Below are 11,264 nucleotides of genomic sequence, written 5' to 3'. Positions count from 1 at the left end.
CCACTCTTGAATGCATACTATTAAAAAAAAATTTAAATGATTTAAAATGCCATCATATACCTCCACTTAGTTTTAAATTTTCCCTTATTACTTCTTGGAATACCGTAATAATTGTCCAAAATGTAAAATCAAAACCTCAAACATAACACCAAAAACACATTTCGTAGGAAAAGAAGGAAATAAATATTTAAGTTCGGGCCCTTAAATAAATATTATAATATTTTATCTTTATTTATAGTGAAAAAATAATAACATGTTTGAGCTTGTTGTGGTTGTAAGAGTTAACAGATCCACCGCCCTCCCAAGTCTCTTGTTGAGTCTGAATTTGTAGTTTCATGGAAGCAGTTGCAATGACACTAGTGATTAGATTCCAAATCCAGATATAGCACAAGCAGCAGCAGCAGCAGCAGTGGCAGTTTTGTGTGAAAAAAAAAAAAAGAAAATGAGCGGTTCTGGTTCTTTATCTTCTTCAGTGGCACCGTTCACTGCGTCTCAGTGGCATGAGCTGGAGCATCAAGCCCTAATCTTCAAGTACCTCAAAGCGGGTCTCCCCGTTCCCCCCGATCTCCTCGTCCCCATTCGCACTAGCCTCAAGTTCCTCTCTTCCAGCTTATTCCACCACCCAACTTGTAAGTGAAACACCCACAATAACCTTCTACTTATTTATTTATTTGCAAACTAATCATGCTTGCTGATGGCATTTTTATGGGTTTCTAATTTTCATTTCTGTTTGTATGGTTATATTAGTTAATTAATTAATTTAAGCATAACATACATATGAGAGCGGGGTTCGAACGCTGACCTCGAAAATATTTTACATTTTGATTTTATATGATGAATGTTTGTTTTTTGGTGTGTATGTAGTTGGGTATTGTTCTTATTTTGGAAAGAAAATAGACCCGGAGCCGGGGAGGTGCCGGAGGACGGATGGCAAGAAGTGGAGGTGCTCGAAAGATGCACATCCCAACTCCAAGTATTGTGAGCGGCACATGAACCGTAGTCGATACCGTTCAAGAAAGCCTGTGGAATCACAAAATACCTCTCAGTCTTTGTCAACTACTGTGGGAGTAGACATTGGTGGTAATAGGAGCAGCATTGGCAGTGGAGGTGGAGGTGGAGGTGGAAGCAGAAGCTTAAGCTTTCAGAACCCGCCTTTGCAGCCTCTTAGTACTCGCGAGGGTATTTGCTTTCGGAGCAACATGTCACAGTCACAGATGGCTGCTATCCCCTATGGGATTCCTAATAAAGAGTACAGGTATATGTCGTCGTTGTTCCTTGTCAAAATATAGAATGATTCCTGGGGTCCATTGATAACTGCTATGTTAATGTCCCTCTCCTAGTTGCTTTATTAGTTGTGTTGGGCCACATGTTCTTCATCAAGAATTGAATGAGTCACTGGCTTCATTGATAATTTTTATGATATATTATGCAATGACTTCTATGATGATGTAATGAGATTTTGTAAATGCAGTAAGCTTCATTTCCTATTAGCTGTTTCTCATAATGCTCATGCTTCGGTATTTAATTGCATGATTATGAGATGCTTTTCACGTTTGAACCCTTTTTTTTTTCATGTCAAATATGGCATATTCAAGTTAGAAATAGGTTTTGAGTGGGTTTAAGGAATGATAACTTTTCATGAATTCTCAAATGGGGTTCAAAACTCTATGTTTTCACTGGCTGAGGGCCATGGGAGGCTGCTTTGTTAACGTCACAGCTGAAAAATGATGAGTAGTTTCTGAATGCTGATGCAGTCCAGGACAGGCGCTAGTATTTTAAATAGAAATATGGTGGACATGATAAGATTCAATGGAGGATTTTAAGTGAGCTTGGAATCTGCCAGGCTCTGAGACAGTGCTGGCCTTGTAAGACTTAACTATTTTGTCACTTTCACGTTCATTTTTCTCTTGAATAGTAAAATGTTTCATTTCCAACTGAGTTTATTCTCTTAAGTGCCTTGAAATACAAAACATATAGGTTCCTGCATTCAAACCTGGTTTTCCTTAGTCTTTTGAGGTGTGCATGAAAATGTCTGTATTAAATGTTTGTAAAGACTGTATTAAATGTTTGTAAGGAGTGATATTACTGTAACATGAAGTCATTTTGCATGCCGCACCGGAAGCAACTTTGACCTTTTCTTTGGGTGATGTTTTAAGTCTAAGTTTTGAGTTTAGTTGAACACTTATTGACCTGTGTTATAGTTTTGTACATAGAGAAATAAGAAAAGAACGCGCTGGCTTTCTATGTTGTACTGACTGGTCGAGGATGGTTTTAGTTGCTTAATAGTTGGCTGTACTAGAGGAAGCTCAATTCAAGTGTGTCTTGGCAGGCAAAAATAAAGTAGATTTCAACATGCTTGCCAGTTATGTATATCAGTTATATGTTCATGTGTACGAAAGGAAATAAGAAGAGAAAATACTTTTGTGTATGGATTATATTAGACTTATATGGTTTTCTCACATATTAATAACATAATCTTTTGAACTCTCAGATTTTGATGAAGAACCGAAAATAGGAGGATAAATCAAAGGGGATTCATTTGACTTTGAATAAATACACCATGTTTTAACTATTTGTACAAGCTTTCCTATATGAATCGATGCGGCATAAAGTGGTGGACAAGAAACAATAAAAGTTAAAGTGAAATACATTAAAAGACATGATGTGCCAATGATATGGTGATACCACATTAGTTTATGTCTAAAAGTTTCTGTACAAATTGTTTGTACGTGTAGAAGTTTCCTCTTGGCAGTATTCTTTCTGTTAATAGTAGAAATAAGTTCCTTGAATTAGTTAATAATAGATTTTTCTGTTAGGCAATTCCTTGAATGTTAACTAACTGACGTCATACCAGTGGACAGTACAGGCTCCAAGAACTGAAGCCTGAAGGAAATGATGGTGTTTTATCCATGGCTTCTGAGAGTTTGAGGGGTTTTACGATGAACTCTTCTGTGGATAATTCATGGTGTGTTACAACATCTGGAAGTTCCTCAATCCCCTTATCAGATCAAAGAAGTGGAGCTTTTTTGCAAAATAGCTGCCTCCCCATGCAGACGCTACAAGATTTTGACTCACTCATTGGTAATGGTGCAACATCAAAGCAACAGCAACAGCATTATTTCTTCGGCAGGGAATTTGATTCGTCTAGGTCTCAGAAACAGGAACATCAGGCTCTTCAGCCTCTTCCAGACGAATTGCCTAAAACCATAGATTTTGGATACTATCTGGATGATCAGAGAGCCAATAAGAGCTCACTATCGACAACTCAGCTATCGATGTCCACCCCAATTGCTTCCTCTAAATTCTTCGAAACGAGTGCTCACTCTTCAAAGGGTAAGCCTGTTCCCATCTAATTCAAAAACTTCAAATTAATACTTTCAATCCTGATGTTCAGTCTGATGCAGATACCTCTATGGACAAATTTCTGAGCTAGAGATATTTCCAGGCCATATGAGTCTCAGCCAGCTTATTTGCCTGTTGTCTAGTGGAGTTCCCACATTTGCTATGTTAGCACCTTAGTACTAGTAAGTTGGTAGGCAATTATTCCTCTTTATTCTCTCTGTTTTCCAGCCGTAAACTTTTGTGCTTGGGTTTAAACTTGTTCTCGAGTCTATGAGATTATCTGTAAACTTGTAGCATGTGTACGTAAGTTCAAGAATAATTGTGGTACATTGTTGCAATGCTTGATAATGGATGGATGATCTGTCAAGCAGCAGCTTCTTATATTGGTGTGATATGGGAGGAAAATTGAAATAAGCCGTTGCCTTTGTTTATTTGCTTGTGTGATTGATTATTCAAGCAATGTTCTTGAAGTGCTGTGTACTTGCTTTCCGCAGCCTTTTTTATGGGCAATACATAGTTGAATCAACTGCAAGTTAATTGTTAGAATCATCTGAGGATATTAAAGATCACAATTTCATGTTTAAATTTCTATAATAGAACTTCTATTTATCCAAGTCGGAGCCTTAGGGTTTTTGTTACACACAGTAAATTATGAAGTGTGCGAGCTATTTTTCAAATTGAACTCGGTATCAACAATGATGAAACTTGGTGTGTAATCTTCAGTAATTTGAGCTAACCATAGGGGTTAAGGTAGAAAGAGGAGTTTGAATAGCTCCACTGATTTAAAAATTTACACGACTTGGCTTCTTGTTATTTATTTATTTTTTTAAAAAGGAAAAAATATATTTATGGAAATTAAATTGAGTAAGATGCTGTTTTCAGAAACTGATGGGATAACAAAAAAATGAGATATTCATGGATGTCCTTTCGTCTACAACAAACGTCAAACATCACATCATTTTCTTCGAACTTGCTATCGTTGATCTTCCATGGAGGAAAATGAAATAACACAAAACTCTGCACATCGTTGCCCATCAAAAGTTTACCCTCTTACCACCGGTGACATCTCTCAACTTCCTCCTTCACGACCACCCCATCATCAACATTTTCAAATAAAAAAATTACCAAAACTCATCATCATCACACTCCTTGTAGTAGCTGCTTCAATCTCTCTCACAGCCTTAATATGCATTCTCATGTATTTCACTCTTGGTCCTAAGCTCCCATCTCTTCACCTCGACACTTTCTCAGTATCAAACTTCACCATCGGCAGCACCAACTTAATCGCCAAGTGGGATTTTAATCTCACCTTCAAAAACCCAGATCACTTGTGGCAAATTTACTTGGATTACATTGAATGCATTGCTCTCAATCATGATCATTTCCCTATTGCAATAAATCATTCAGTCTCGCCGCCTTTTAAGGTCAAGCCAATGAAGAAAAGTACAATACATGTCCAGTTGGCAACTGGGGATTCTTTGATTTTTCTAAATCATCAGTTGCTTCAGAAGATTAACAGTCAGCGTAGAAATGGACGGATGGTGGTTTTTGGCTTGGCAGTTAGAGCCAAGACTCGATTTACGGGTGTTTCGTGGTTGTGGTGGACTGAATTTGCTAATCTTATGTATACTTGCTTGGATTTGAAGGTAGGGTTTAAGGGTCTTTCTGATTCTGATGTGGGAATGTTCATAGGTAGGCTCCCAAAACAGTGCTAGCTAAGCAGGCTGACAACTCTGTACATAGTAATAAATATGCTTCTGCTTTCTTTTTTCTTTATTTGCTGAATTGTGATATTATAGGTACTCTGTTTTAAAATGTGGATTTAACTGGTTAAAGACAATCATATGCACTCATGAATTCATGCCATCTAATATTTCCCCATTTCTGGAAATTGACGAAGACAAATGCTGTTGTAAAAGATAGTTTACTGATATGTGACTAATATAATTCGTGCATATACAACTCAGAATTATGAGTGAGGTGCCTGAATTCTTGCAAATCTTAAAGAATGCATATAGCGCCAGCTCCGAGACTACTCCATGGCGTTAATCCTTCAAATCTGCAAGCAAAGGATATGAACATTAATGTTAAAGTACACAAGCAGGAATGGCAAGAGAAAATTTGTCAGCAAACATATAGAAACAGGGAACAGTAAAGTCACAAATGAGAAACTAGTTTTTCAGGGGTTATCAAATTTAAAGCTACAAACTTCACATGTGAACTGCAAATTCTGAAAGTCTGTTGTAAATAGCTATTTTTCCAGCATATTGCCTGTTCATAAGCATGGTTCTAAGTTTTGTTTATCTCTCCAATGTACAACTTGGAACACAATACACAAAAGCATACAAGCACTTACGAGAAATGACCTATAAAACGTGACAAGAAGATATATGATGTCCAGGTTAGATACTCTAGTAAGCAGAAGTTGATTCTAATGCAGAAAAATTTCCAAAGTGTATACATATGCATTGCTCTTTTGAAAAACAAAAAGGAAAGAAAAATAAAAGAGAAGAAAATCCTGTTGATAAGATTTGAAACTGAGACTTATCAGCCAAGTTCCACTGATTTATAACTTGGGTAGAAACAGAACAATACGCGCGCGCGCACACACACACACACACATTTACTTATGGAAATTAGGCTGAATTTATTATCCCCTTGAAATTTAACCCTTGATTTCTTCCTTCTACTACATGAGGCCACACCAACTTTACTATCATTTGGGGATACACTTGTTGCAGTAGTTTTTTTGGCATACAAGTATATTTCAGACTCATAGAATGCGAATATTTTTGAAGTCTTATTGGGCCACATTTCTGTACATCATAACTTATTGAAGTGCATAACTTCCCAAAGAGATGATTTGAGAATTTAAGTTGATTTGTTCATTATAACTCATTTAGAAATCTGTAAATTCACAGTAACCATAGGCATTAAGAACACTCAACTTCAGCTTGGGATGGGACAACTACATCCCATGCTTCCACCAGTTCTAATGCTCGCAAGTCCAAATCCGTTCATCTCAGGAGTTAGCTAAAGAAAATAGGTATTTATAACACTTTTGAGTAAACTAAAGTCTTCCTCAAGCAGGAGGATTATGAGGGATCATTGGGCTCAGAAAAATTTCATTAGCAGAATTTTTGCTCTTATACCATAGTAAATCAAAGGAAAGTTTATCTAATAGCTATAAATTAGCAAGAATCACAAGAAAGTAGCAAGTCTTTAGAATACAAATATCACTAGAATCTTTTTTACAAATTAATGCAGCAGTTCATGATAAAGGAGAGATAAGCACATATGACACATGCCCTGTAATCATACAGCATATGTCATACTAACATTAACCTGTGCGTGGAGTGTGGAACACACAACCAAAGAGTTCCAAAAATTCTAGAAATTTTTCATTCAGATGGCATTGAATAGTTTGACAAAGTTGCCACATTGGATGTTTGATCTATAAAACGTTTTTCAATATACTGTGTTTGTTTGCATGTCACAGTCCATAGAAAAAGCATTGCTTTCATTCAAATAGAAATTTATTGCCTACATATCAAGACTAATCCAACAGTCCAATATATTTTATCACCTCACCGTACCTGATGATGTTTCCATAACAAAATGATCACAGAGATTTCAACTTCACCCATCTACTGACTATTCAAAAATTAACAAGACAGAAGTTGAGACTAAAAAACCTGTCTTAGAGAGTGCTCCCAGCCTTTTCACAGCCACTATGATCTTTGGCTTAATAGAAAACCCATACTAACTTAATAGGAAACAACATCAATTCCTACTGCAATCCCATTAGAATCCAAGTTATCTAAAGAGCATCCATCAAGAGTAACTAGCCTCTATTAATCAATGTATAACAGCTTTGCAAGTTACAGAGTTTAAGAGTATAGATGCGTTGAGAAGAGGAAAGGAGGATTCAGGATCGGAAAGCTAGCTTCTAACTAAAAGTGGCAATTTTCCTTATAGTGGATTTTAGAAATTTGAAACTCTGGTATCCATCTTTGCATAACTATCATATACATATCTATCCATTGACATGAAAGTTCAAGCGTGGCTGAGCTTATTCAATGAGTAAAATATAATATGCAAATTTCCAAGTCAATAATAATGCAATTATATGTGCACAAGTTCTCCCTACCAAAGAAAACTATTTATCTAGTCCCCATATCGCTGAAAATAAACCTTTTGAGTCAAATATCCACTTTTCTATGTAAGTTGACATCAATCGATGTTATATTACCAAAAGCCATTATCCACCAGCATACATCCGGATGCAAATTCATGGAATATCAGCAGCTCCACAAAAGACAGTGTTCAATGTCCAAAACTAAATCTTTGCAATGTAAATAAGACATAACCATCAAGTTTGAGCATAGGAAATAAGACCTAAACAACTTATCACAATTGAAAAAGGTTGCATCGGCTAGCATACCTTTGCCAGGGTGGAAGAAAGGTAACCTAAATCTCCCTAAACGTTCCCGAATAGACTTCACAGGCATCATACTCTTCACATCGTTGCATAAAGAAACCCCTTTATCCAAGAATTGTTTTTGCTTGAAGCTAGAGAATCTTTCAGTTGCTTCTCTTTGGAAGCCAGAAACACGAGGTGCAATATTATTCCAGCCATCACCAGCAAAACTTCTAGCATTTGACAGCGCAATCTCCAATTCACCACTTCTTGTAGCTTTAATTGCTTAATAATAATAAAATTCAAAAAAAAAAAAAACTTTATCACTGAGGAACCTTAAACTATAGTAGGTGATTATTAAATATTCACTGCAAACACTTTAGTCTTCGTGCATTCAAAGTTAACCAGAAGCACAAGAGTTGCATACATACCCTCAATCTAACAAGCAACAACGTAAGGGCCAAAATATATAAATCAAAAAGAGAGAAAATTGTACCTCTGTAAGGAAGTTGCAAGAGGAAATTAGCAGGAAAGCCAATGCCAAAACCAGCAAAAGTGATGCCAACACTGAAACCAACACCACAGCCAGCACCCACATAGCCAATAACATCAGGGCCGAAACCAGGACCCCAACCAACACCACAACCGATCCCAACACCCATTCCCCAGAATGCACCTGAGGTCGGATGCACTGGATTCCATCTCTGGTATCTCCTGAACAATCCTTTTATTATCATCAATACCTGAACAAAAACAAAAACTAGTTAAAACTGACAGTACAAGATAAGAGATAGTGAAAGAGAGAATAGCATAATAATAATATTTCAATTAAAATGCATCATTTTGCTATTACCATCAATCACAGTGACTGGCTACTGCTCCTCTTCTTCTTCGACTTTGTCCTGTGCGTGCAAGAAGTAAGAACCACATATTTAATTTGGTAATTACTTTTACGTCCTTGTTATTTTTTCAAATATTCAGATAAGTTTGTAATTTAAAAAATCAATCAATTAAATTCTCTATATTTCAGTTTTTTTTTTCATTTTTGGTCACTTTGACTACTTTTTTTTTTTCTATAAAATCGACTTAATAGAAAATAATTTGACTATTATATATTTTTTACGCAAAAAGGATCACATTGCTCGTGATATTATTTACACTTCCACAAAATCTTGGTTTAGCTATATTCGTGAATCAAAGTTACAAGTACCCGTCTTAAATGTAGTTAAATATTATATAATTGGTGAAAATGATTCTTTAATTTAAAGTCGAACTATTATATTAGGCTATTAGCTGTTGATTATGTTCTAATTATGTGCAGTTTCTGTGCAAATGATATTAGTTTAATTTTTACCATTCTTCATGCAAATTTCCTTAACTATTCAAATTGTATATATCACATTAACACGTACAAAATTTTTTATGTCTATTTAGGGATGGCAATGGATACTATCATTTCCAAATTCGCTTCTAAAAGAAATTTAAATTACTAAATTCACCTACAACCCACAATGGGTTTTTATTTTTTATTTTTAAATTCACTTGTTGCGAGTTTTAATAATCACCAAACTTAGCCACAACCTGAAGTGAATTTTTTACTAGTTTTCTCATTTAAAATTACAAATATTAAAAAACAAATTTTAATAATACATAAAAACTTAAATTTTATAATTCAAGTTATAAATTTAAAAAGGGTTAATTACCCTTGGGTGACAGATTTTTTGACAAACTTCAAAAAGGTGAAACGTTTTTTAAAAATATGCGAGCAGGTGACAATCCGTTAACTTTTCCGTTAACTTTAATGGGAACAGTAAATTAATTATAAAATAAAATTTTTGCCCCTAGAATTAATTATAAAATGATGTTTTCGCCCCTATAATAGTTACAAAATAACATTTTTATCCCTAAAATTAGTTACAAAATATATTTTTGCCCCTACTCAATTATTTTTTATTTTTTAAATAGAAAAAATATAAAAATTACATCTAAGTACAATTAACGGGCTTTTTTTTGGTTAAATCATAAATTTTTTTTAAAAAAGTTTCTTGTTGAATCAAACTTTGCCTTTAAAATTTATAAAATTTTTATAAATTTATCATAAAATTTATCATAAAATTTATAAAATTTTTATAAATTTATCATAAAATTTTATAAATCATAAAATTTATCAATGCCTTGCTCTATCTTTTAATCATATACAAGTATTATCAACAATATTAATAAGTATATTTTATACAACTACCATTAATAATTAATCAAATAAATAAAAACCCAATTTTAAATTTCTTCTTATCAAAAGCTTATTGAGATAGGTTAGATTTAGGAATTAGAAACTCTAACTTACATATATTTATGATTAAGAGCTTGTTTATTAGATGTATGAAGTCTAAGAATTTGTTAATTTTGGATTTTTTTTCAAATTTACTTGTTTGTCTTTTTCCAACATACGTATGATTTTTTTTTATATTTACATGAAAATAAAAAAAGTAAAGATCATGACTTTTATTTGAATGAGAAAAAGTCGAAATAAAAAATAAATACTATATTATGAAAATATCCCTATTAAATATACATATCTCCCATATTATAAAACCTAATCCTTTTTTTTTTTTTCTCTCTTTGTAATTCATGTTCTACGTACTTTAGATTTGTTCTCTTTTTCATTAGCACTGGAGCACTTTTTTTCTTCAAGCATAGCAGTCCTTGAATCTCCATTGTTAAGGCATTTATCTAATTTTTTTTTTACAGTTTTTATAGATATTTTCTTTTATATATTTTATCTTATACTTGAAATAATTTGTTCTCTAGAGTTCTCGCTATTGGATATAATACTTGGAGTACTAGGATGATTGACTTACCAAAAGTTTGAAATTTGTCATCGATATTTGAAACACCTATGCCTAATCAAAATCCAATTGAAGTAAAGGATGGGGATAGTAGACCTAAAATGCCTATATCTAATTACAACTCATATAAGTCAAGTACTAATGAGGTACAAGTTTCTAAGAAAAAGAAAGAAAAATTAATGAAACTTCTGAAGAAGTAAAAAAGTTAGTAGAGATATTGGAGAAGATAATGATAGAGGACCCTCAATGAAAGATTATATGACAATTTTACAAAAATTTTACCTATTTAGGATCCCCTTTATTATGTAGCACTCAAAAAATTGTGCAACAATGAGTATAGAGAGGTGTGGATAGAGATGGAAAGTGATCAAGAATGAATAAGGTGGGTTCAAAGTTTAGCAAAATAGGCTGGAACCTCTTTTAATTATGTTAAAATGTCTTGAGCCCAAAGTCTTTTTATTGTGCTTGTTGAATGCTGACAATATGTTTTCATTGAAAAATATTATACGGTGATTAATGATTATGTTATTTCTATTTATTTATTTTACTTCCTAACAAGCTTATAATTATTTCTTTATAAATTGTCATATTTTCTTTAACTGTTGGATGGCATTGTAGTACAAAAAAATTTAGATATTATTATTATTGTGGTTCTT

General features: G+C 33.8%; 3 protein-coding genes across 4 annotated transcripts; 2 read left to right on the top strand and 1 right to left on the bottom strand.

Annotated features, from left to right (window-relative positions):
* Nucleotides 1-241: 241 nt before the first annotated feature.
* On the top strand, nt 242-3,794 carry LOC18041982 (growth-regulating factor 4). Of its 2 annotated transcripts, none has more exons than XM_006432523.2 (4): nt 242-629; nt 865-1,255; nt 2,855-3,333; nt 3,405-3,793. In XM_006432523.2, exons 1-4 carry the CDS (start codon nt 443-445, stop codon nt 3,431-3,433), a joined length of 1,086 nt encoding a protein of 361 aa, XP_006432586.1. In that variant the 5' UTR covers nt 242-442; the 3' UTR covers nt 3,434-3,793. The 2 variants fall into 2 exon arrangements, with proteins under 2 accessions (XP_006432586.1, XP_006432587.1); XM_006432524.2 differs by having other exon boundaries at nt 253-629; nt 2,867-3,333; nt 3,405-3,794.
* A 744-nt stretch (nt 3,795-4,538) lies between these two features.
* Nucleotides 4,539-5,155, top strand: LOC18041981. Its single transcript, XM_006432522.2, has 2 exons — nt 4,539-5,034; nt 5,142-5,155. The coding sequence occupies exons 1-2, from the start codon at nt 4,539-4,541 to the stop codon at nt 5,153-5,155; spliced, it is 510 nt and encodes a 169-aa protein (XP_006432585.2).
* A 42-nt stretch (nt 5,156-5,197) lies between these two features.
* LOC18040340 (cadmium-induced protein AS8) lies at nt 5,198-8,673 on the bottom strand. Its single transcript, XM_024184964.1, has 4 exons — nt 8,616-8,673; nt 8,259-8,505; nt 7,787-8,047; nt 5,198-5,401 (listed from the first exon to the last, which is right to left on the bottom strand). Exons 1-4 carry the CDS (start codon nt 8,616-8,618, stop codon nt 5,388-5,390), a joined length of 525 nt encoding a protein of 174 aa, XP_024040732.1. The 5' UTR covers nt 8,619-8,673; the 3' UTR covers nt 5,198-5,387.
* Nucleotides 8,674-11,264: the final 2,591 nt, after the last annotated feature.

Source organism: Citrus clementina, unplaced genomic scaffold, assembly GCF_000493195.1.
Source record: "Citrus clementina cultivar Clemenules unplaced genomic scaffold, Citrus_clementina_v1.0 scaffold_5, whole genome shotgun sequence".
Classification (NCBI taxonomy): domain Eukaryota; kingdom Viridiplantae; phylum Streptophyta; class Magnoliopsida; order Sapindales; family Rutaceae; genus Citrus; species Citrus x clementina.
Note: the sequence above shows the minus strand (reverse complement) of the source record. Positions and strands in the feature narration are given on the sequence as shown.

What these genes read in the sequence shown, in the direction of transcription:
- LOC18041982 (XM_006432523.2), top strand. Translation starts at nt 443, where the DNA reads ATGAGCGGTTCTGGTTCTTTATCTTCTTCAGTGGCACCGTTCACTGCG. An exon ending in ATTCCTAATAAAGAGTACAG is followed by an intron (nt 1,256 to 2,854) that starts GTATATGTCGTC and finishes ACGTCATACCAG; the next exon opens with TGGACAGTACAGGCTCCAAG. An exon ending in GAGTGCTCACTCTTCAAAGG is followed by an intron (nt 3,334 to 3,404) that starts GTAAGCCTGTTC and finishes AGTCTGATGCAG; the next exon opens with ATACCTCTATGGACAAATTT.
- LOC18041981 (XM_006432522.2), top strand. Translation starts at nt 4,539, where the DNA reads ATGTATTTCACTCTTGGTCCTAAGCTCCCATCTCTTCACCTCGACACT.
- LOC18040340 (XM_024184964.1), bottom strand. An exon ending in CTTGCAACTTCCTTACAGAG is followed by an intron (nt 8,048 to 8,258) that starts GTACAATTTTCT and finishes ATTATTATTAAG; the next exon opens with CAATTAAAGCTACAAGAAGT.